The sequence below is a fragment of the Emys orbicularis genome, chromosome 10, assembly GCF_028017835.1.
Source record: "Emys orbicularis isolate rEmyOrb1 chromosome 10, rEmyOrb1.hap1, whole genome shotgun sequence".
NCBI classification, from domain to species: Eukaryota; Metazoa; Chordata; order Testudines; family Emydidae; genus Emys; species Emys orbicularis.
Window position 1 is genome coordinate 75,778,449 of NC_088692.1, and position 24,494 is coordinate 75,802,942.

The 24,494-nt window shown below is 49.4% G+C and overlaps 1 protein-coding gene and 1 non-coding gene across 2 annotated transcripts; one reads left to right on the plus strand and one right to left on the minus strand.

Annotated features, from left to right (window-relative positions):
- Nucleotides 1-1,638: 1,638 nt before the first annotated feature.
- TRNAR-UCG (transfer RNA arginine (anticodon UCG)) lies at nt 1,639-1,711 on the minus strand. Its single transcript has one exon. It is a non-coding gene; the product is annotated as a tRNA-Arg (tRNA).
- Nucleotides 1,712-1,915: 204 nt separating this feature from the next.
- Nucleotides 1,916-24,391, plus strand: POLG (DNA polymerase gamma, catalytic subunit). Its single transcript, XM_065412850.1, has 23 exons — nt 1,916-2,002; nt 3,020-3,674; nt 4,132-4,327; nt 5,628-5,795; nt 6,922-7,068; nt 7,629-7,708; nt 8,311-8,493; nt 9,120-9,280; nt 9,603-9,726; nt 10,839-11,063; nt 11,610-11,730; nt 13,293-13,370; nt 13,675-13,794; nt 14,430-14,590; nt 16,027-16,080; nt 16,489-16,606; nt 17,211-17,346; nt 17,504-17,750; nt 18,229-18,351; nt 18,992-19,160; nt 20,787-20,995; nt 22,635-22,795; nt 24,315-24,391. The coding sequence occupies exons 2-23, from the start codon at nt 3,082-3,084 to the stop codon at nt 24,377-24,379; spliced, it is 3,639 nt and encodes a 1,212-aa protein (XP_065268922.1). The 5' UTR covers nt 1,916-2,002; nt 3,020-3,081; the 3' UTR covers nt 24,380-24,391.
- Nucleotides 24,392-24,494: the final 103 nt, after the last annotated feature.

The window sequence follows — 24,494 nt, forward strand, 5'->3', positions numbered from 1 at the left end:
AATACAATCATCCTGAAACATCTCCTCTTCAAAAGGCTACTAAGAAAAAAAAATGTATGCACTGGCAAAGACCTAGACATGCCTGAGGTGGCTGCAGGACACAGGATGGAGAATGAAAAGTCAAGAATGTTGCATTCAGCATGTGTGTATGTGTGAGAAATACTGTACCCTGATAAAAAAAGGGTGAAGAATGAATTGCAAAGAGGGTGAACAAGAATGGAACGTGGGGATACTGTGTTTCTCCTGAATATTCACACATATATTTTAAAATGATATACAGTGTTTTATATCCATTTATGCATTGCAGTAGAGCAGTGTTTCCCAAACTTGGGACGCCGCTTGTGCAAGGAAAGCCCCTGGCGGGCCGGGCCGGTTTGTTTACCTGCCGCGTCCGCAGGTCCGGCCGATCGCGGCTCCCACTGGCTGTGGTTCGCTGCTCCAGGCCAATGGGAGCTGCTGGAAGCGGCGGCCAGTACGCCCCTCGGCCCGTGCCGCTTCCAGCAGCTCCCATTGGCCTGGAGCAGCGAACCACGGCCAGTGGGAGCCGCGATCGGCCGGACCTGTGGACGCGGCAGGTAAACAAACCGGCCCAGCCCGCCAGAGGCTTTCCCTAAACAAGCGGTGTCCCAAGTTTGGGAAACTCTGCAGGAGAGGGTAACTGGGATGCCCAGTATGATGGTGTTGACTTTGAAACAGACACTCATACATCCTCATAATAAGACATGGTCTGGAATGTACAGCCATAAACCCAGATCCTGCAACACTTGCAAGCATGGTTAACTTTATTACTGTGAGTAACCTCATGGAAATCAATTGGGCTTCTCTGGGCAGTAAAGTTAAGTATATGCATAACTGTTTGCAGGATCAAGGCTCTATATTTTCAACAGGCCTTGTTCTGGGATATTCTCCCACTCATGCACTGAGTCAGGATCTGCTGTGGCATCCCTATGGGATTCATTATGGCAGGGGTTGGCAACCTTTCAGAAGTGGTGTGCCGAGTCTTCATTTATTCACTTTAAGGTTTTGCGTGCCAGTAATACATTTTAACGTCCTTAGAAGGTCTCTTTCTATAAGTCTATGATATATAACTAAACTATTGTTGTATGTAAAGTAAATAAGGTTTTTAAAATGTTTAAGAAGCTTCATTTAAAATTAAATTAAAATGCAGAGCCCCCCGGACCAGTGGCCAGGACCCGGGCAGTGTGAGTGCCACTGAAAATCAGCTTGCGTGCTGCCTTTGGCATGTGTGCCATAGGTTGCCTACCCCTGCATTATGGAATATTCTTCTGTGTTTTGGGATACACTCTCCAGGATCTTATTAGCTACAATTATTAATTCATTATTACTGTTATTGCAATTTCACCCAGATGGTTCAAAAATAATCTGAAACGTTTTGAAAACAAATACATATACAATTATAGCTCTTTAATATGAAATAAAAATAAATGTAAACTTTAATTGCTATCACTGGCTAGGTGATTTTTGCATCAGCACTGGGTTCGTGTTCACTCCTCCGTTCTGGGATTTGCCCTGTGGACATTGCTCTGGAATTCTTTCCTTTTTCTGCCACTTTAAAATAGGGGTTTTATAAATATATTTATAAAATAATTACTTCAGCCCACTTGGACTCTCAACTTGCGACCGCGGCAGGACTCGAACCTGCAATCTTCTGATCCGAAGTCAGACGCCTTATCCATTAGGCCACGCGGCCACCCTCTACTAGAGCTCTAAAGACAGCCATAGGAAGCTGAGAAAGCGGCCTGGCTGGTGCGGCTGGTTCCATCTACCCCGAGGCCCGGGGAGGAGAGAGCGAGCCGGAAACCCGGAAAGAGCGCCCAGCGGTGTGGGCTGGTCCCCTCGGGCACCGCCCCCTGGCCGGCCAGGGTCATCTGATCTCGGTTGCAGCCTCGAGACCCCGCGCGCAACGCGGCCAGCAGCAACTGTTCCCCCGCCGGGCCGGGCTAGGCCAGGCCGAGCAGCCCCCGAGCGGCGGAGCCAGCGGGTGAGGGGGCCGGGGGGAGCCACCCCCGGAGGCTGAGAACTATGGGGGGTCCGGGGGAGGGGAGAGACCCATAGGGGGCTTGGGGGTGAGAGAGGGAGGCGGAGACCAATGGTGGGGCGGGAGGCGGAGACCCATAGGGAGGCGGGGGGGGTGAGGGGACCTGCAGGGAGGGGAATGGGGGGGGGAGGCTGAACCCCATAGGGAGGGGAATGGGGGGAGGCTGAGACCCATAGGGAGCCTGGGTGTGAGGGGAGAGACCCTTTGTAGAAGGGGAGGCTGAGACACGTAAGGGGGGGACTGCAGGTTTGAGGGGAAACTGAGCCCCGTTGTGGGGCTGGGAGAGGAGATTGGCAGAGAGACGCCTGAGGGCAGGGACACTCCCCTGGATGGTAGGGAAAAGCCAAAGGGGAGGAGTTGAGTGATGGGACACATGGGGTTTCATTGACCCATGGGAGGGTAGAGTGAGCTACTGGAATGGGATAAGCCAGGGGTCGGCAACCTTTGGCACGCGGCTCGCCAGGGTAAGCACCCTGGCGGGCCGGGCCAGTTTTATTTACCTGCTGACGCGGCAGGTTCGGCCGATCGCGGCCCCCACTGGCCGCGGTTCGCCATCCCGGGCCAATGGGGGCGGCGAGAAGCCGCGGCCAGCACATCGCTCGCCCGCGCCGCTTCTCGCCGCCCCCATTGGCCCGGGACGGCGAACCGCGGTGAGTGGGGGCCGCGATCAGCCGAACCTGCCGCGTCAGCAGGTAAATAAAACTGGCCTGGCCCGCCAGGGTGCTTACCCTGGCGAGCCGCGTGCCGAACGTTGCCGACCCCTGGGATAAGCTAAGTATTTGCAGTATCACAACGTTATAGCCTTGTCTACACTGGAGGGTTTTTTCTTAAACTGCCCCAAGCTGGTTCTGCTCCAGTGATGCTAGTGGTGGTTGCAAGTGCTCAGGTTCTTTGGAGGGGAGGGAAGCCCCAAATGAATTATGCTAAATTTCAGTCCTTCTGTTGCGCTTCTCTTTGCAGACCTGTCCCACCAAAAAGGGCTGACTCTTGCCCATTCTCCATGTTACTAAAGTTGGCTGAAGATGACACATTTACTCTGGAGGAAGTCGATCGCACGTCTGTTTCCATCACCGAGAGCCAGGCATGGGAGATGTGCCTCAGATTCCTCAGCCAGTCGCCCAGTGCAAGAGGAGGTCATGCAAGATTCTGGCACCAGCCAACGGCGCATGAACCCACTAAACATCCAGATGCTGTCCAAGATTCTTCACGAGCAGATTTTCCGGGGTGCTCAAGTGCAGTACTCAGATGCTGACATCCAGAGGAGTGTGGAACATCTGCAGAAGCATGACCTGTGGGGCAAAGAGACATCCACGCTCCCTGATGTGGAGCTGCAGCTGCCCCGCATGTACGGGAACGATCTTGATGAGCACTTCCGGATTCTGGCGCAGAAGCAGAGCCTTCCTTACTTGGAGGCTGCTAATCAGCTGCTCCACTGCGAGGTGCCCCCCATGCCCTCACAGTGGGCTTGGGAAGTTGGTTGGACACAGTACGGACCCAATGGTGAGAGGAAGGCTGTAGACTTCCCTGAAGAACGAGCCTTGGTGTTTGATGTTGAAGTGTGCATGGCAGAAGGCCATTGCCCAACACTGGCAGTGGCTGTTTCTCCAAGTGCCTGGTAAGATGTGATAACTGTAATATGCAAGGAAAGCCACAACACTAACTGTTACCACAGTGGCGATGGATGGAGGAGCAGCAGAGCTGAGCTTCTCCATTGTGCTAAATGCTTGGGACCATTTACTCGCTATCAAACCATGGAGCTGTAGCTATTGGACATAGGCCAATTCTAAAGCCTACTTGTGAAATTCCAGTTTGATTTAGTTAGTGAATTCAGCGCTGGTTTCACAGCCTCTGCGCATGAACTGGTAAAACTTGGGCAGCAGCAGTGCAAACTTCCCTACGCTGCTTCCTACCAGTGTAGCTCAGCCCTGCTTGAAAAGTCAAATTCTGGGGGGAGGGAGAGAAGAATTTGGCCTCCTGGCTCATCCCTCCTTAGTCCTTCTACTAAGACTAGCAGAGGGGAATCAGTCTTCATAATTTTAAGTAATCCAAAAGATAACATGCTTCCTTTCCAGGTACTCCTGGTGCAGTAAGCGGCTGCTAGAAGAACGCTATACCTGGTCCAGCCAACTGACTCTGGCTGACTTTATTCCACTAGAAACTGCTCTGAACTCAAGCTGTCTCACCAAACAGGACTGGACAGAGAGATTGGTGGTGGGTCACAATGTCGCCTTTGATCGAGCACACATTAAAGAGCAGTACTTGATCCAAGTAAGTACTTTCCTCATTTTATGTCCACCTGCTTTGTCCTTGGCTCTGTCCATGGCTTTGAGAAAAGCCACTTAGGACCTGATTTTCAAAATTTAGTGTAAACAATAAATCAGTTAAATGTATAATTTATTTTACAAAGTTAATTTGCTAGGGCAGTTACTGCTAGTTACACATTTAACAAGCCACTTGTATGTACGCTCACCTGATCTGCGTCTGCAGTTGTAAATATGTACAAATTAGACATGGTTTTTGTAAGTATAATTGCACTCACCTAATTTTGAAGGTCAGGTCTTGTGCCTTAGTTAACTGTAAGATAGGAATAACATCACTTCCACACCTCATGGGAGGGATTGTGAGCTTTGTTCCATTAAGGGTTGTGAATTGCTTTGAGATTCTCAACTATAAAGTGCTACAGAGGCAGCAGTCTGTCTCTTGGTGCTTTTCAATTTCCTTTCCCTGTGAGCCAAAGCATAGAGACATTGTGTTTAGCATCAGGAAAGTCATGAAGGCCAGAGCTGGCAGATGACATGGACTTCAGTAGTCCAAGATATGCGACAAAAATAGCTTGTAAGTAGTGGAACGAAGCAAGACATTTTGGTAGCATCTTGGTTTACTGCCATAGCACAGGCCTGGATTCTTTCATTTCTAACCCCAGGAGCCTTTAGAACACAGAAGAAACAAGCACTCCCATTGCTGCCAGAGTTGTATAAGGGCTTGGATCTGTGTGACTGATTTCAGGGCAAGCTGTCCAATCTGGGTGTCCGATTCTGTCAGTTCAGCACTAAGAAGAGCAAGATGTTGAGTGTTAAAGTCAAGTCTCAGTTGATTGCCTGTGTGCACAGAACACTAGCAGCTCAGACACCAGACTGCCTCCCCACCAGCCCCCTAGCTCCATTCTTGAGAAGCCTGAGTGCGTGAATAGTGAAAAAGGCAGTGGCTCCTTGACTGCCTGTTCTCTAACCCAGCGGTTCTCAAACTGTGGGTCAGCCAAGCTGAAGCCAGAGCCTGAGCCCCATTGCCTGAGGCCAAAGTCCAAGCCCCAGCACCCAGGGCCGAAGCCTGAGCCTCACCGTCTGGGGCCAAAGCTGAAGCCCAAAGGCTTCAACCCTGGGTGGCGGGGCTCAGGTTACGCCCCCCCCCTCCCCGCCTGGGGCTGAAGCCCTTTGGTTTTGGCCCCCCACCCAGGGTGGTGGGGTTTGGGCTTTGCCCCCCCCCCCAGGGTTGTGTAGTAATGTTTGTTGTCAGAAGTGGGTCACAGTGCAATGAAGTTTGAGAACCCCTCACCTGCTGTGCATTTCAGGGCTCCCGAATGCGTTTCCTGGACACCATGAGCATGCACATGGCCATCTCAGGGCTGACGGGATTTCAGCGCAGCCTCTGGATGGCTGCTAAGCATGGCAAGAGGAAAGGACTGCAGCAGGTCAAGCAGCACATGAAGAAAACACGCAGTAAAACTGAAGGGCCTGCGGTGAGTAGGAGAATCACTGAGGAAATTTGTGCATTGCTAACTAGTGCTAGAGATCCCAACTGCTTGTTTTCCTTCACTTTGTTTCCTTAGCATTTAAAAGCCTCCCCGCTCCTTCCCCTCCACAGGGGACCTAGCTCTGGCCTCCCCAAAGGAATGGTTTAATAGACTGCTCCATTGCATTGTTTGAAGGAGAAGAGTCTGTAATGAATGTTTCATATTGTGCTGTTACTGGCCATCTCTGTACACTCCAGCTGGGGTCTGAAAACTGAGCTAGGCTCTTTCTATCTCTTCTGTCATCACATGTAATAAAGGGACTGCAGTCAGACCTCTGCTGGTGACCTAGTGCATAAGGCACAGTGGAGCCATCTCGCACTCCTGTAGCTTCAAAGGAGCTACAGGTCTAACAGGAGTAGGAAGTGGTCAGGGACAATAAAGCCAGTGGCTCTGACTTGCAAACACAGGAGGAGCAAGTCTGTGGAATAAGAGAGGGCCATTTTACCTTGGCAAAAACAGTCTTGCCCCACCCATATCTGTTCAGAATACTGCTGCAAAGATTATTGTCCTCGCCTGTCACTGTGACCATATCATCCCTCCATTGGCTCTATTGCATCAAACATTTCACTTTCAAGGCCCTTCACGACTTATCCCTACCCTACCTATCTCCTCTCATTCGTTATCGAGATATCAACTCCTGCCTCCAATGTCTGCCTCCAGTGCCCACTTGCTAAATTTTCAAACAAGCACCTTTGTGTCTTCTCCCATGCTGCCCCTTATTGCTTGGAAGGAGCTACCTGTAAACATCTGCAAAGCTACCTCATTGTTCTCCTTCAAATCCCCTTCCAAAACTCTCCTTTGCCATGATGCCTACAAAACCCTTAGATTATACAGAGACTATCTGTTGTTCTGAGTTTGCATGATGCATAGCACAGTGCGATCCTGGTACATTACTGGGGTTCCTAGACACTATAGTAATACAAATAATAATTTTTATATAGTCTGTTTTCTTATCATAACTGTACTTTAGGTATATTAGTTTAAAAATAGTACAACAAACTGCCTCTGCATGTCAGTCAGTTGCCAGTTCTTTTCCTGCCCTGAGCTGGTCTGCTGGCTTGTCTCTTTGCAGATTGGCTCGTGGGACTGGGTGAACATCAGCAGCATTAACAACCTTGCAGATGTGCACGACCTGTACGTTGGGGGTGAGCCGCTGGAGAAAGAGGCCCGTGAGCTGTTTGTCAAGGGGAGCATGAGTGACATCAGACACAACTTCCAGGTAAGGGTGAGCAGCTTCTGGGAGAGGCCAGGGGAGGAGGAGCCAGGCCAGGGGAATTTCTTTAATTATAAAAACAAAAAGAACTCTCAGCAGGAATAACATTTTCTAGCAGCATGTTTTCCATTTCCTTGTAGTGGCTTTTGGAGACATACAAAGCATCCCCAGCTACGGGCAATGAAAGATGGAGCACTTTGTGCTACTGTTAGTAGTCTCCATGGGCAGCATCTCCATACTAATGATCAGGGCAGTTACAATTGGGTCCCTTTTCTTGCAAAGTTGGTGCAAGTCTCAGTCTCCCAGCACATTGCCGATGTGGCCATTGGTTGACTAAGATTTGCATGCCTCTGACCCAGACTTCTGAGATTTCTTTCCCAGGGAGAGACCTGAGGGGAAGTTTGTGAGGATGGGGTAGAAAACTGTGTTGTGGAGGTCTTTAGTATAACTGGCTGACAGTCACAATGACACTAGGTTATTGCGCCCCTTGGCTCGGCCAGTTCATTGCACTATGCTCTATACACACAGTCTAATCTTCCTACTTTTTGCCTGTTTCTGCCCCAAAGGAACTGATGAAGTATTGTGCCCTTGATGTCCAAGCCACTCATGAAGTGTTCCAGAAGCAGCTGCCACTCTTCATGAAGAGGTGAGAAGGAGTTTGACCTTAGCCGACACAAAAATTAACTGTTGCACAGAGCCTCGAAAATCTGGCTACAGATACAGAGAATTTGGCGCAGTTGCTGCAGTCTTATCCAGCCATGCTGAGGACCTGAGTTTGATCCTCATGGAGATGGGGGATAAACTCATTTCCAGGTTGGCGATCAGCATCTGAGCAGACTGGTGCCAGAACTCTGGGGCTGCACAGAGCCCCATTGCATGGGGACCCTGATCCCTCTCTCCTGGCTAGAAGGAATAAGCATCATAATTTCACACTCAGCTAAGGTGGGCAGCTCTTAATGAGAGGGATCCTGTAATGAAGCTCTCATGGGTGGGACTGAGGGATCTTGGTGAAATGGACTTTCTTCTGCCTGCCCTACATACAGATTCATATTAGGGCCTTCGGTAATTGCCGGTGCAGGAGGGCAAAAGCCATAGACAGTTCCGGGCAGTAGCGTGAGGTTGGGAAACTCCTAAGTGGAAATGGAGCTGAAGTTACAGATTTTGTATCTTTATTTGTAGAATAGCCTAGTGCTTACAGGCCAAATGCCTTCTGGGTTGTGCTTAATACCATATGTATTTGTGCTGTAGATGCCCCCATCCTGTGACCTTTGCAGGGATGCTGGAGATGGGTGTTTCTTACCTGCCTGTCAATCAGAACTGGGAGAGGTACTTGGATGAGACTCAGGGCACCTATGAGGAGCTGCAGAAAGAGATGAAGAAATCCCTGATGAACCTGGCCAACGATGCCTGTCAGCTGCTTTATGAGGAGAGGTACCAGCTGGGTCATGAGCATCATGGCAGGGGGAAATGCAAAGGAGGAAGGGGCTTAGATCCTGGCACTTAGTGCAGGAAGAGAAAGCATTTTTCATTTAAAAACAGCAAAGGAATTTACTTAGCACTGATATGACAATAGTGTGGCTAGATGGCTAAGAAGATTGTTGATGAGACCTGAAGCCATTCATCTTTAGATCACCAAATCTGTCCCCATATTCATAAGGGCTGACCCTCAATCCAATCCCTAGCAGACAAATGTTCACAACTCAGAAACTATCTTTAGATTTGGCACCAGCTGGTTAGCAACCTCTGTAGAGGCTGAAGATTCAATGGAGACTGAATTTGACTGTTCAAGTCTGGGCGAAGCATGTTGGCAAAGGGTAGTATGCGGGAATCTGGCATTGCTGCGGTCCACTGCTTTTATTCTGTTCATAACCCTCAGGTTAATGCTTGACAGGGAAAATAGTCAAAAATTAGGTCTGTGTGTGTCCCTCCTCCTTGTCCCTGGTAAAGTAAACTGGAACCAGGTGTCAGAATTCAGGACGTCGGCAGGGTCTAGATCAGGCAGAATGTCGAAATGCAAAGCCGAAACAAACTACGTGTAATGTTGTTCTGCCATGCAGGTATAAGGATGATCCCTGGCTATGGGACCTGGAGTGGGACCTACAGGAATTTAAGCAGAAGAAGAAAACAGTAAGGAAGAAAAATGAAGATATAAACAGCGAGCCAGCCAAAGTGGTGGCAAACCCGTCTGCCCTAGAGTGGCAGGAAGGTAGTGCTCTTGGTGGGTGTGCGTGGTGGGGAGGTGAGGGTGGAAAACAGGTTTAATACCAACTATCTCTAAGTTCTAGTGAATTTGCAGGAAAGACATGCAGCACAGAGTCTAAGTGGTGGGAAATCTGAACCAGCGGGAAAGGGCAGCTGTCAGGTAGAGGCATAGTCAGTGTAACTTTCTAGAAAAGGAGGAACAGAAACAACTGAGCAAACATGGAATCACGTGTAAGAGCAGCGCATGTCGGAAAGGGCACTGTTTCTCATCATGCTGCATTCCCAAGTGGGTGCAGAGAGGACATCCCTTGCTGAGGTTACGTTTATTACAAAATCAGATCCTGGTCCCCCCAGTGAAGAGGAAGAGCTGAGAGTCCCTGAGAGCTGGGTCTTCCTGGAGCGTCTGAAGGAGACTATCAATTTGCTACCAAAGAGAACCCAGCACCTGCCAGGCCACCCGGGGTGAGTCATTCAAAAGGGGTTTGCATAACTCACCACTTAATGGTGACTTTGGTTTGTAGATGGAAACATTTCCAGTTGCTATTACTAATCTATGGACGTGTTATCTGAGCTCCTCTTCCTGCCCATGGGGCCAGGGTATTCCAGCTGTTTAGTCCCTTTCTAAATGCTTTTGCTGATGGGCATTAAATAGCCAACAGGTGGTAGAAGGATAGGTGAAGTGGAGAGCCTGGAAACTGAGTGGATGAAGTATGTACCTTTTGCTTCAGAGGCCGGGGTTACACTCTGGCTGTTGTGAGATTAGTGAGTCCCAGTTCAGCTCTCTGTAGACAGATCATCATCTCTGGAAGCCACCACTAAGAATTGGGCACATTTAAGTATTCTGCTCAAAGTGGCCTGTGCTGAGCCAATGTGGAAATTAAATTGCCTCCCACTTCTAGAGAAGATGGACCCTCCCGCATGTTGGAAGCACCACAGCTACCCCACTGCCCTGCTATCTGGGGTTGAAGGTATACTCAACATATACATTGTTCTATGCCCAAAGAAAATGTGAAACTGCCTCTCAGGGCTGGCAGTTCTTGAGAATGGGTTCCTGAGCTGGAGCATGTGCTCTTCCCAGAAGAGGAAGAGAAATCCCCATACTCCCAAGATTTCTCATACTCCACTGCAATCCTTTGTCCCAAAGAGACAGAAAAAATATTCAAGCTTCTCCAGACAGATAGCTTTTTATAAGAGGAGATGGCAAAATCATTCCCTTGTCCCTAAGAAATGCAGCACTTGGAAAGCGTGTGCTTGGAGGCAGCCACTTAATGTTTCTTTTTGATGGGTGAGTTCTATTCAGATGATCTCGCATTTGCTGATGGTCCCATTGATCATTCACTGGATATTAGATCAACTAAGTGGGCCCGACAGATGTGCTGTCCTTATAGTTGGGGAAACCCTGTCCTAGGCTAAAAGAGATGAAATAGGATGGACCACCTCGAAACATGAATAGTGAAGGGAATTTCTCATATTGCCTTGTTAACCAAAATGAAAGGCAGTAGATGGGGAGGAAACTTTGAACTGCTCTTGAAGCCTTTCTCCCCACCCTAATTGTTACTGTCTTGGGTCTCTAGATGGTACCGTAAACTCTGCCCACGCCTGAGTGATCCAGATTGGGTGCCAGGTCCCAGTCTCATCAGCCTTCAGATGAGAGTGACACCAAAGCTAATGAGACTAACCTGGGATGGTTTCCCAGTGCATTACTCTGAGAAGCATGGCTGGGGCTACTTGGTGCCCGGGAGGAAGGACAATTTGCCAAAGGATATCTCAGAGACAGAAGAGCCATCCTGTCCACACAGGTAGGAGAGTGAGAGAGATGGGATGGGCTATCTAAGGAGATGTCAGCAGTAAAGTTACTGTATTCACTAAGCTGGAAGAGAGTCCCATGTTGCTAAGCCTTCTGATCTTTAGTGGTTATTTGCTGAACAGTTTTGGGGAGGGAGGTTCTGGGAAGAAGGTCAGCAAATTAATCCAGAGCTCCAAAGTCTCAAACTGCTTGGCAATCAAATAAGGCAGTAACCTGAGGGCATTAAAGATGCATCTATTCCTCCCTGAACAGAAGCCTGTGCTTTTCTCCCTTCCGATCAGAGAAAAAACCTCTCTGGCTAACAGTGTTTGGCTGGGAATTTTGGCCTCTCCTTCTGAAAGATGCTGGGGAGTATGTTGCCCTTATTTTCATCTTCTTATCTGAACAGATGTCCTTGTGGAGCCTGGTAACTCTCTGTCCGAGGGTGCTGCTTGTGGTGATAAATTCCACTTCAGATGCTCGATATGAAACCTGTCTCCACGCCCAAAGACGCAGGTTCCTGAGTACCACTCATCTCTCCTTTGCCTTCTCCCTCTAGGGTTATTGAGCACCTGTACAAGGAGCATTGTAAGGAGAGAGGGAAGGAGCAGCCTGGCTCACTGAACAACTGCCTTGAAGAGGAGCTCATGTTAACAGACAACAGCACTATCTGGCAAAAGGTAAAGCTGGGTTTGCTGGAACTGAGGGATGAAGGGAGTAGAGCAGTGTTTCCCAAACTTGGGACGCCGCTTGTATAGGGGAAAGCCCCTGGCGGGCCGGGCCTGTTTGTTTACCTGCTGCGTCCGCAGGTCTGGCCGATCGCGGTTCCCACTGGCTGCGGTTCGCTGCTCCAGGCCAATGGGAGCTGCTGGAAGTGGCGGCCAGTACGTCCCTTGGCCCGCGCCACTTCCAGCAGCTCCCATTGGCCTGGAGCAGCGAACTGCGGCCAGTGGGAGCCGCGATCGGCCGGACCTGCGGACACGGCAGGTAAACAAACCGGCCCGGCCCGCCAGGGGCTTTCCCTACACAAGCGGCATCCCAAGTTTGGGAAACACTGGAGTAGAGGCTCAGAAAACTTGTCTGAGGCACCTGTTCCCCCTGGAAAAGCGTAATGGACAGAAAGTCCACCTGCTTGAGTGAGAAGAGAGGGCCCGACTGCCTTTGGCGACTGCCCTGCAAACGAACTGGCACCTTCAAACAAACCAACTATCCACTTGGGTTCCTTGATCATTTTTCCTGTGGCTGGCTGTCTCCATTAGCCTTGACTGATTCACATAGGTGTTGCTTTCCATGGTCATTTCCCTGAAAGGAATCTTGATTTCCCCTCCCCCCCCCAATATATGAAAAGAACATTAAAAAATACCGAGTTCAGGTCAACTCCACTGAAACGACATTTGACCTCTTCACTCCCATAGTCCCTCTGGTTTGAGCTACTAAAAGTCTGGCCAGGTGGCCACCCTACTCAGAGATTTGTTAATGCCAAATCTTAGCAGCCTGTGACTTGGAGCAACTGAGAAGTCATTTCAGAGAGGGTTGAGGGAAAGAAGGGAGGGTCTGAAGTAGTGAGAAGCAAGAGAATTTCTTGTAGCCCAGAACAGAGAACCCCATTTTGGAGCCCAGCGGCCCTCTTCTCACAGACATTCACTAAGCTCCCATCCTGTTCTGCACAGCTACTTTCTTGCTGGTTAAACACTGTTGTGCTTATATCCACTTAGAGTGATGTAAGAAAGGGGACTGGCCGGCTTGGATGGGAATGGGGTACAGAGCCTCTTTCGTCTATGCTGCTGATTCAAACCCAGCGCAGTCATAAGTGACTGAGTTATTGTCCTCTGATGGCTCTTCAGCAGCTTGTGTGAAAAGAACTGGTCTCTTTGCTGAGAGTCTTGGCAGAGAGGCCAGAGACTAATCGCTATGGAGCCTGAATTCCCCATTTGCCCCAGGGTTGTCTCTCCAGGTCATTACTGCACATTATTGCCCTGCGGCTTCCTAGTCTGTACCTGTTTCAAGGATAAACAGATGCCTAAAGTCTTCTTAGATATCAAGCCGACACCTTTCACCAACACACAACTCACTTTAAAAATGAGGAAGCTGGAGAGTTGTGGGCCCAACAACATGCTGGAGAACAGCAGCCTCACACTATGAGAGGTTCCTGGAAGAGCTATCCAGGCAGCCCCTGATCTAACTGGGAAGCCAAAGCACATACTAAGAAGCTCTCTGATCCTTCTGTCCCCTTTGTTCCCAGGTGGAGGAGCTGAGCCGGTTGGAGATGGATACTGATGTGGAAGCTGAAACAGGCAGAACAGCTAAAGGGCCCAGACAGGTAAATGGAACGTCCTACTGCGAGTGTGTCAGCTAACTGGGATTCATTGCACAGGTGCTGCTCCAAGCAGAACAAGAGGGCCCAGGATCCTGCATGGCTGACAAGGAGCAGCTTCCTCCATAGCAGGGACCCTTTAGGATGCTGCTCTCAGGAGCCCAATGGATGTCTCCATTATAGTGTGTGAGGAGTCAGGTGCTTGTGTAGTTGAGGTGGCACTTCATTAACTAGGTGCTTCCCCCACCCCTGAGGCTTTTCCTTCTTCTGGCTCTAAGTTTAGCAAGTGTCTCATGCTGGATGGTTTCAGGGCGAGACTGCTTACCTGGAGCTGGAGTGTGCCGAGAGCCAGCCTACATATCACCATGGCAATGGCCCTTACAATGATATCAACATCCCTGGCTGCTGGTTCTTCAGGCTGCCTCATAAGGTGAGTGTGGAGTCCATAGGCTGTTTCTTGTTTGCTGCTGAGCCCTCCCTGGAGTGCAGGGCATGGTGTTTGAGACCCAGGGCTGGCTCCAAAGGGGGAGTGAGTGACACATCTGGAGACCATTCCTCCTGCACTGACCCAACTAAGCTCTTGCTGTCCTCATGCTAAATCCTGGGGTGTGCTGAACAGTCCCCCACTGAAATGCACATGGGCGCCAAGTGTTTTAACTGTGGGACTGTCCCCTTACCCATCCCCCTAAAGCCCTTTACTGGCCTAACTGGACCAAGTCCCAGCTCCTCACTTTCTCCTTCAAGGCTTTGCACAGTCTCATCTTCTTCATCCTCTCTGCTCTCATCTCCCCTCCTCACTCTCCCTCCTCTGCCTCCTCCCACTCAGGGTTGTGATTAGCCTCCCAGTTCCTGTCTGCTGAAGGCACTTGCGCTCCTTCTTCAGACCCCACTTCTTTGATATAGCCACCTGCCCTGGTCAGCAGCTCGCGATAGGACTGGTGTTAAGGATGTGCTTGTAAAGATATGGAATGGGGCAGGGAAGTGACCGGGGCTTCATTTCTATTTCATAATAATAACCACCCAATGTACTGAGCCAAGCCAACCTCCTTTCCTTTGCTGTTAAAGGATGGGAATGACAACAACGTTGGAAGCCCTTTTGCCAAGGATTTCTTGCCCAAGATGGAGGATGGCACCCTGCGGGCTGGCATTGGGGGCACTGATGGGACAAGGGCCCTTGAAATTAACAAAATGATCTCGTTCTGGAGGAACGCTCACAAGCGAATTAGGTGAGATAGTCAGACACTAATTCTTCTCCTCCCCCAATTAAACTGCAAAGTCCCCACCCATGGGAGATCTGCTGCTGAGTGACTGATAACGGGACTTGCACAGGAACTGTAGTGTACTGCACCTCTGTATGCTAAGGCACTGAGGAGCATTAGAGCTGATAAGGGAAGGAGCACTGAAGGCCTCCAAAGAGGCTGATCCGGGGCACAAACTTTGCACACTTAAGAAAAAAAGGGATTAGGCAAAGAGCCAAAATGAAACTCTAATCATGGGTAAGTGCAGGAAGGGAGTTCAAACAATGAGCAAGCAGACTGGGTCAAGCATCCTAGCACTGTGGACCTGGGGCTGGAGGGGCAAGTTTCTTCAACTCCCAAGGAATGCAGTGGCAATTCAACAGGCTCTCCTATGGGTAAGGGTCGGGGGAATGTCAAGGCCCAGCTAGATCTAATATGGACAATCTCTCCACTAGGATTCCTAGGGACAGGGGTGGGGGGATTAGACATTAGTGCTGCATAAGGAGCTTTCTGTAGATCTGTAATAGTCTGAGAGTACATGTGCCCCCACTGTTAGCACTTCCAGGAGTCAGGCAGATAAATGCACACATTGGGGGTCTGGTAGATTTGCTACTAACTCCTCTTAGCAGAGTACAGTAACTTCTAAATTGTAACATGCCACTTGACCACTGCTGTTTTTTGAACAGGGAGCTCCTCCCATGTTAAATATCACTGTCTGTTTCCTGGCAGCTTGCTGACCACAGTACAGGGGGCTAAGCTGAACTGCGGTACTGGAGATGCAGGATCTGAGGGAGGAAAGCAGGTCTGAGGGATGAAGCCCCATCTCTTATGACAGCCTCAATGTCCCATCCTGTGAATGAATGATTTTGCCCCAGGGTCTGGATTAAGCTGAAATTTTCATCCCTCAGTTTAAAGCATTATTTCCATGTAGCATTCAGTTAAAGGTGGGAAAATGGCAAATGTCTGAGTGGCTCCTGATCACTCTGCCCATTGGTGGCACCTTTTTACTTCTCCATAGTGAGGGAATGGGTATGAACTGGGCTGTAGGTGTGTGCGCTGTGCCAGAGTGTGCTGCTTCAACCCAAGCAAGAGGACAAACATCTCCCACAAACTAATCTTTTGGCAGTCATAAGTGCCAAAAACCTACTTAATTGATCATTAAAACTTCCTTGCCCTCGGCACATGCTGGCATGGCCGGGGCTAGAAGCACAGTAGAGACAGCATGCTCAGCTCTAGTGTGTTGGCCTTGGACAGCTGAAGGAAAGAACCTGAGAAAAGGGGATGCAAACTTGGGGGTTCCCCAAATAGAATCGAAGATCCAGGGTGATCTTCCCTTTACCTGCCTCAGCTGCTGCTGTTCATGGTCTTTCTCTTCCCAGTCTGTCTCACTGGGGCCCTGGCCTCATGTGTTCTTGTTTCGACAGCACCCAGGTGGTGGTGTGGCTGAAGAAAGGGGAGTTGCCTCGATCAGTAACTAGGTATGTGAGGAAATGCCATACAGGTCAGTTTCCCCTGTTCAGTTAAATCTGACCTTTGACTATTGGACCTTTCTTTCTCTGAGACTACGGGGACCTGAATCCTTAAGGGGGTCAGAATTGGGGCAGTACAGGGGGAATAGTCTCTTTCCTAGTTCCCTTACATCCTCCCATCAGTCTCAACTCTCTGGCCTGTGTCGACTGTGGAACTAGCTCAGCAATCAGACCCCAAGCTGGGATTATAAAAGGACTTTAGAAACTCAGTCCCATGTGATGAATCTTTCTCGGCTACAGCCACTGGGAAGTCCCTTTCAGTTACTGAGTTCTCAGTGTGGGAAAAGCCAGAGCCAGGCCTTCTTCATCCCTACTGTTCTCCAGTGGGCAGACAGTGACACTCTGCTTCTATTCCAGACATCCAGACTATGATGAGGAGAGTAATTATGGAGCCATCCTGCCACAGGTGATAACAGCAGGGACCATCACTCGTCGGGCTGTGGAACCCACCTGGCTGACTGCCAGCAACGCCCGGGTACAGAACTATCTTTTAGTGCTCTGGAAAGGGATTATTTGTGGAGCACAGTAGTGGGGGATTTCTCCTGCCCTACAGGGCAGGAGATCTCAAGCGAGTGACAACTGTCCTGGATTAGAAATCAGATTTGAGGGAGCGGGGGTATGTCTTGGGTTGGGTGTGAACTTTGTAGATCTCAGAGGCTGGTTCTATAATCCTTTGCCCTCTTCCCTCGCTGACATGAGTTGGCCTAGTAACCTAGGGCTGACGAGATCCAGACGATCAAGGGCTGAGAGCAAGACCTCAATGAAAAGGGAGTTAGAATCAGTGGAGACCTTCTAGGCTCCATCTGGGATGCAGAGGCCCTCGCAAAGGAAGGGGGGTAAGAGTGGAGCAAGGCAATAGTTGGTCTCCTTGCCTGTATTCCCCTTGTCAGGAGTGTCTCTGGCTGGCATTTCTGCACTGGAAGAGCTGTGTGCTGTTAACACCACATGCTGTGATCTTCCAGGAAAGCAGGATGCAGAGGCCAGACAGTCACTAGAGAAAAGTTGTTTAGCCTGGTAATGGTGTAGGGGAGGGAGGTGTAGGAGGACATGCTCAAAGTGGCATCAATCTGTGTTCACAGGCTGACCGGGTAGGCAGCGAGCTTAAAGCCATGGTCCAGGTCCCTCCGGGCTACCACCTGGTTGGAGCAGATGTGGATTCCCAGGAGCTCTGGATAGCTGCTGTCCTCGGGGAGGCTCATTTTGCTGGCATGCATGGTGAGAGGTTCAGCTGGAGCAGCACTGCCCTGCAATCATGTGACATGGACTGCAGTTAGGGTGCTGGGCCAGGAGGTAGCATTGCTGTGGGGATGCTGTGAGGTCTGACTCAGACCCATTTCCAGTCTGCATTAACCTCCTCTCTCCTGCCCCCCAGGCTGTACTGCATTTGGCTGGATGACTCTGCAGGGGAAGAAGAGCAACGCCACAGACCTGCACAGCAAGACGGCCTCTACGGTGGGGATCAGCCGGGAGCATGCCAAAGTCTTCAACTACGGGCGCATCTATGGGGCAGGCCAGCCCTTCGCAGAGCGCCTGCTTATGCAGTTTAACCACCGGCTGACGCAGCAGCAGGCAGCTGAGAAGGCTCGGCAGATGTATGCAGTCACCAAGGGGATCCGGCGGTGAGTGCTGCCTTGTGGTTTAACTTAGCAGAGCTTTGACGTAGAAATCTGTGGGGAACGTGATCTGCCTGTGGCATTGTTGTGTCCACTGTTGAAGGAGTTGGCCAGAAACTTGCTGCACTGTTAGCTCAGTTTGTCTCCAGCTGGGTCATTCTTCCTGGGACTTGGACCAGAAGGGTCCTTTGGTAGGTTGGCTGCCCCTATGGAGCTGCCTGAGAGGAAGCTGTGTCTGTCTCTGACATAGACCAATCCCTCCTAATGAGGTGAAGGTAGAGCACATTGCCGGCTGCTGGGCTCTCTTACTGTCCTGGTCTAAGTGTCCTGAATCTGGAGCTCATGCTTCTTGCCAATCAAGAGTTAATTAATTGGAAGCCTCTGAGCAGGCTTGCTCCTTTCCATAACCATGACTCTTGTTCCCGAAACTCCAGGAGATCTAAGTCTAAGATGCCATTTATCCCTACTGGTTCCTCTTTTCTAGGTATCACCTTTCTGAGGAAGGGGAGTGGCTAGTGAGAGAGCTGGGCTTACTGGTGGAGAGGGCAGAGGATGGTTCTGTGTCTTTGCAGGACGTGCGAAGGATACGGAGAGAAACCACGAAGAGGTGAGGGAGCAAAGCTTGAGAAGAGGTGTGTGAAAAGGGAGTTGGGGTGGGAAATGGGATGTGCCAGCCCTCCAATGCGCCCTGTGCCAGTAACAAGGGGAAAGAAGAGCTGGTATACACAGAAAGAGGATGCTGGTGAAAGAGGCAAGTCAACAGCTCTCTTAATCAAATGAAATTAGAGGCCAAGGGCAATTTTAGCTTTTGTGCAAGGAAAGAGACAGCCATGAAATAGTCAGGTTTTGTTCAGATTTCCCCACCAGCCTCTGCCAATGCACTTTAAGCCTAATCTGAAACATTCCCTGCTATTGCAATCCCGGGCTTTCCTCCTCTCGTCTGTCCCCACAACTCTGCAATGCATCTCAGTCCTGACCTGCAGCGTCCCTGCTTTTCCAGCTCTGAACCTCCACGTAGCTCTGCTGACGCAGAATCCCCTGCTCCTTTAGTTGGGGGCTTCGCTTCCTGCCAGTCTGCTGATGTGCCATAAACCTAAGTCTGCAGAAGTGAAAAGCTAGTGCAGCTGAGCCCCTTATTATCGATAGTGAAGCTCATGAAAGCTCTGACCCCAGTGCCTCTGCAGAGACTGTTTTGGGGCAGGTTCCTGGGGGAAGATGTAGTGACGCTTCTATTCCCCACACTGCAGGTCGCACAGAGGAAAGTGGGATGTGGTATGCCAACGTGTGTGGGCTGGAGGGACTGAGTCAGAAATGTTCAACAAGCTGGAAAGTATTGCTATGTCTGCCTCCCCAAGAACCCCAGTGCTGGGCTGCTGCATCAGCAGAGCCCTGGAGCCAGCTGCTGTCAAGGGCGAGGTAAGCGCAAACCCTAGCCTGACACACAGCTCTGACTTGGCCCTGCAGAACTCTTGCTTTTGGTGTTTGTCGGTTTGAATGAGATGGCCTTGGCGCGCCCAGCTAGCAACACTCCATGTTGCCATGCTGGGAACTGTAGTCTGAACAGGCCAACTTTGTAGTAGTTAAGTGACTGCATCCTGCTCTATTTTGTGCAAAGTATGAGTGGCCATGGGACTGCTGGCTGGCTGCCAATACTGCCCTGGATTGGGAACAGTTTGGATCATCCTGTGGAACCACAGGTTTATTGGTGCTCCACCCATACAAGTTTTGGTGCAGCTGTAGTTCTCAGTAATGCTGCCCTATGACAGACAGTGATGCACAGCAGCTTTGCTTGAAGGTTGTGCTACAGCAAGGACAACATTTAACTTTGAGGAGAAACCCCCTCTGTACTCAGCAGATGCTCTAGAATCAATTGTCAGAAGCTGAGTTACAGACTGAAGCAAAGCTAGATTCTTACAGTGCCTTTCATACCCCAGGTGTCTCTGCAGCTATGGAGTAGACAATGGGGTCTAACTTGCCCTCACTTGCACCACTGACATCAAGGAAGTCACACAGGTGTGTGGGCAAAATTGGGCCCTGGCAATTTAGGGCCTCTGTAGTCAAATGCAACAGCAGCAGTTCATAGAATATCAGGGTTGGAAGGGTCCACAGGAGGTCATCTAGTCCAACCCCCTGCTCAAAGCAGGACCAATCCCCAGACAGATTTTTACCCCAGTTCCCTAAATGGCCCCCTCAAGGATTGAACTCACAACCCTGGGTTTAGCAGGCCAATGCTCAAACCACTGAGCTCTCCCCCGCCCCGTTCATAGTCTGCAACATTGCAGCCACTTCCCTGTGGGAAGGAATCTGGTCAAGACAAGGGGATTAGCCCCATTGCTTTCTAGAAACTGCCACAGGCATTTTCATTTCCCCCCGTAACGGGGGTAGGTTTAAGTCTCATGTGAAGGATGGCATCTTCAAAAGTGCAACATGCACCTAGTACTGCTCTGCAGTGTCAGTACTGGGGATGAACCCCAGTCCCGGTGAAACAATTAAAGCCCATGGCCTTGTGATTAGAGGTGGGAGTAGTGCCTGCTGAACCCACTGACACCATTGAGGCCTGTGCCATATCCTCAGGAATAAGAGATAACATAACAGGAGTTCAGCATACTCACCAGCACGTAGACAGCTGCAGTAACTAGTTGTAAATGGCTCCTTCAGGGGTGTGAGGCTGCTTGTTTCTGCTAGATTTAAAGGGTCAACCCCCCTGAAACGCACGCTGGGAACATGATCCTATAAAAGGGCAATTGTATAGTGAGGGTTGGTTAGCGTCTAGGAAATAACAAAAGAAGTTGTATCCTATCACGATGCCCTTCTGTAATTGTTCTCTCCAGTGGGTGTTTGGGGCTTTTTGTTTTGTTTTGTTTTTGAATGGGATTTTGTATCCTCAAACACTGCCCCAACGACACAACCCTTTGAGGCTTGTTACCACCAACTGTTCCATGGTGGAGTGTGACCCTACGGGAACAGACTTCCCCAGGGAATGTGCCTGCTATAGGAATCAGTTCTGGAACCTTTCTAGCTTCTGGTTTGTGTTTCCTCCAGTTTGTAACCAGCAGAGTGAATTGGGTGGTGCAGAGCTCAGCTGTAGATTACTTGCACCTAATGCTGGTGTCCATGAAATGGCTCTTTGAAGAATTCAACATTGATGGGCGCTTTTGCATCAGCATTCATGATGAGGTGCACTACCTGGTCCAGGATGAAGATCGCTACCGGGCAGCGTTAGCCCTGCAGATCACCAACCTCCTAACACGGTAAAGGTTCTAAAAAAAACCAGCCACATTCCAACCATGCTGCTTCATAGGGGCAAAACTGCAGGGCATGTGCTTCCTGATGAGACCGAATAGGCTGAAAGTGTTGGTATGGTAGGAAAGTTAAGAAACAGTCCATCACTTAAGTTATGTTTTGTCCTTAGTGAATGTGGAGTTGGCCAAAAGAGTCAAGTTAGCAGCACCAGAGACTGAGTTCCTTTTCATTCACCACCCAGGCTAACACAGGCAATTACAGATCAAGCTTCCCTCTTCCTGTGAGCCTCACTCCTGATCTAAACAGGGATCTATAGAGTGAGAGGGCTATCAGGCTCTGTAGCAGTCAGTCCTTAACCACTCTAACAGGCAAATTGGGGTACTGGGTTTTTGATGTGAATACCTGTCATCCCTCCCCACCCAATTTCACACAGGCCCAACAGCCACTGGGTGGGAATTGAAATAGAACCTAATTGCTTCATGGTTCTCCTAGCAGGGGCAGGAATGGTTGTCAGTACCTGCCATGCTCCTGTGCCAGGAAATGCTCCTATACTGCTCCTAGCATGTGTGCACGTTAAAGCCCTGTACCACCAGAGCAGACGTGACTCCTTCCTGGCCCCTGGGTCCTTCCACAAGTAGCTTTCCATTGTGCGGCTGCATTGTGGTCAGAGCAGTGAGGCAGCTCTAGTGAGTCAAACCCACATGGTTTGTAATCTGTAGTTTAAAAATTAGTTTTGAGGTAATAATGTTACACGAGTCCCCTTATCTGCACATCCCAGCACTGTTACAGTGAAGTAGGCCAAAGCAGAGCTGCTTGCTCTTGCATCTAGTTAAGTATGCCAGTAAACAGAGCATCTCTGTGCCCATGTGGTGCTAATGCCTTGGTACCTGTGGCTTTGCACCATCCACTGGTGGCAATGGGCTTCACGTTGGGAAAATCTGACAGACACACACACACTGAGGGGGAGGATTAACTGGAGTTAAGTGCCTGGGTTCTTCCTTTCTTAGAAGGGAAATTGAACATATCTTGACTCTCTTCCTCCCACCTCCTCTTCAGCAATACCAAACCCTCATGCTACTGTGTAGTTATAAAGCACTTTACATCTTCAAAGTGCTGTGCAAATAGGATGCAAAATAATCTTTAACAACTGACTAACGTTCTTTGAAGCTATTATTACTGCAGGCAGGACTAGGCTTGATTAAAGCAGTTCTCCCCCTTCTGTTAGAGGGGACCAAGCGTGTTGCTAACTGTGAAATCAGGGTCCTTGCTGCCTTTTAAAGTCCGATAAAACCAGCTCTACAGAAAGCGTGTGTCAGCACTGAAGGAAAGCTCTTGGCAAACAAGCTGTAATACCCAGCAATTGCCTTGTGGTGGTTGCTAGTAGAATAAGCCTGCCTCGCTGAGTCTCCCACCTGCCAGGGCAATCTCAGAGGATAAAGGGTCCTGCCCCTTGTCTGTGTAAAGATCTTTTCCATGATCTCAAAGTAGTGGTGGCTGGAGTGAAGAGCTGTGACAAAGCACTAATTGGCCCATTTGCAGGTCTGAGGGTAGCTCTTACCACAGAGCTAGAATCAACTGCCTACCATGAGAAGGGAAAGACTCTCCTAAGGACTAAGTATTTACATGCAGTGCCTCTTATTCTTTCAGGTGCATGTTTGCCTATAAACTAGGCCTCCAGGATCTGCCTCAGTCAGTGGCTTTTTTCAGTGCTGTGGATATTGACCTGTGTTTAAGGAAGGAGGTGACCATGGATTGTCTAACTCCATCAAATCCAAGTGGGCTGGAGAGGAGATATGGCATCCCACCAGGTAAGTATCATCTCACACAAGCTAGGAGTGAGAAGCAGATTATAGCTTATTGAAGCATGAACAGCTAATCTCCATCTGTAAGAAGTGGCACTTGCTCTTAAATGCTCTGTCACAGAGCTGTGTTCAGCTAGGAGCTCTAGGATTGAGCATTGCTCTGTCACAGTCACCTGATAGGTACAAACTACTCACTGTAAAAAAACCAATTCCCATAAGGCAGTTGCCTAGCTCTGTACAAAGACCAGGCACCCTGAAAATGACCACATATTTGCTTGTACCATCTGTTAGAAAGTTCCTGTCTCAGCATCAAGGCCAGCCTGCATTTCCAATCCAATGGCACTATGTGGAACTCCCAGCTAAAGCCTGTTCTAGGTGTAAATTCTGGGGCAAGTCCTAGAGGACTGCCACCTCCCTGCTGGGTGATGGGTTTGCAGTAACATTGTGCAAATTCCTTTAACTTGCTGTCCCTTTGTCACCCCTACATGTATGTCCACATTGGAGCTGGAGGTATAGATTCTAGGTTGAGTAGACATACCAACGCTCTCTCTCATCAAGCTTACATGCTAAAAATAGAACTGTAGCCACAGCACCATAAGAGGCTAGCCAATCAGGTACATACCTGGGGTTTCAGATGGGACTTGTACTCTGTGTGACTAGCCCATCCTGCCGCCTGCACCCTCATTTCTAGTTTTAGTGCTCTAGCTTGTGAGCTAGTGTGGGAGTATGTACACTTGACCTGGAAATTACACCTCCAGCTCCAGTGTAAACACATCCTCAGTCTTACACTAGTGCTTTCTTCTTGCTCCCATTGACTGTTCTTAGCATAGCACAGCCTTGTTTAGAAAGCTGCAGACAATCCAAGCTGAAGTCATACTAGTACCCACCAATTCAGGATAAAGTGATAATTAATCACTTGACAAACATCTTTTAATTAATGCAAATAAGTAACTTAAGTAGCAGCTATTTAAATACCTCCTGAAATGTGACACTGTTCTTTCAAGTAAAGAACCAACTGCCTAACTCTAGAAGCACAGATGAGTAGGCAGTTGGAAATGTGAATAGTTCAATGCATGGTTTTCGAATAAGCCACGCAATACCCTTTTAAACAACCTTTATTGGTAAAGCTTAAGCCAAAGTGCATTTTAGGAAAGGCGCAACAACTGAACAAGTCCTAGTGGTAGGAACCTCAGTTAACTTCTCTCCAGGAACATGGACCAAAGCAGCCAAGTGCATTACAGCTAAAGTCAGCAGAAACAAGAGAACACTAGAGTCCAACCACAGGAATATTAATAATAAACTACTCCATTTTTTCAATGTACCACCATAGTTGGCTTCTCTGTTCCTATCTTTACAGCCTACGGCTGCAGTGATCTTGTATTCACAGAGGGAGCGTTAGGGCCTTTAAAGCAACAAAACAGTGGAAAACATGGTGTTTGGGGTGTGTGTTTGTCTATCATTTTTATGTTGTGGGCTTTCAGAAAGTGCCCAAGTGGAAGTAACTTAGCTTACAACTGTCTTTCAGGTGAAGCTCTGGATATATATCAGCTTATTGAAATAACCAAAGGCTCACTGGAGAAAAGAAAATAGAGCTGGAGACAACCAGACTGTAAGACTCTCAAACAGTTAACTTATTGGCAGGGAATGCCAATGCTTGGGGGTCCTTGCAAGGGCAGGGCTCCAGGTAGCAAACCAGCCCAGGTGA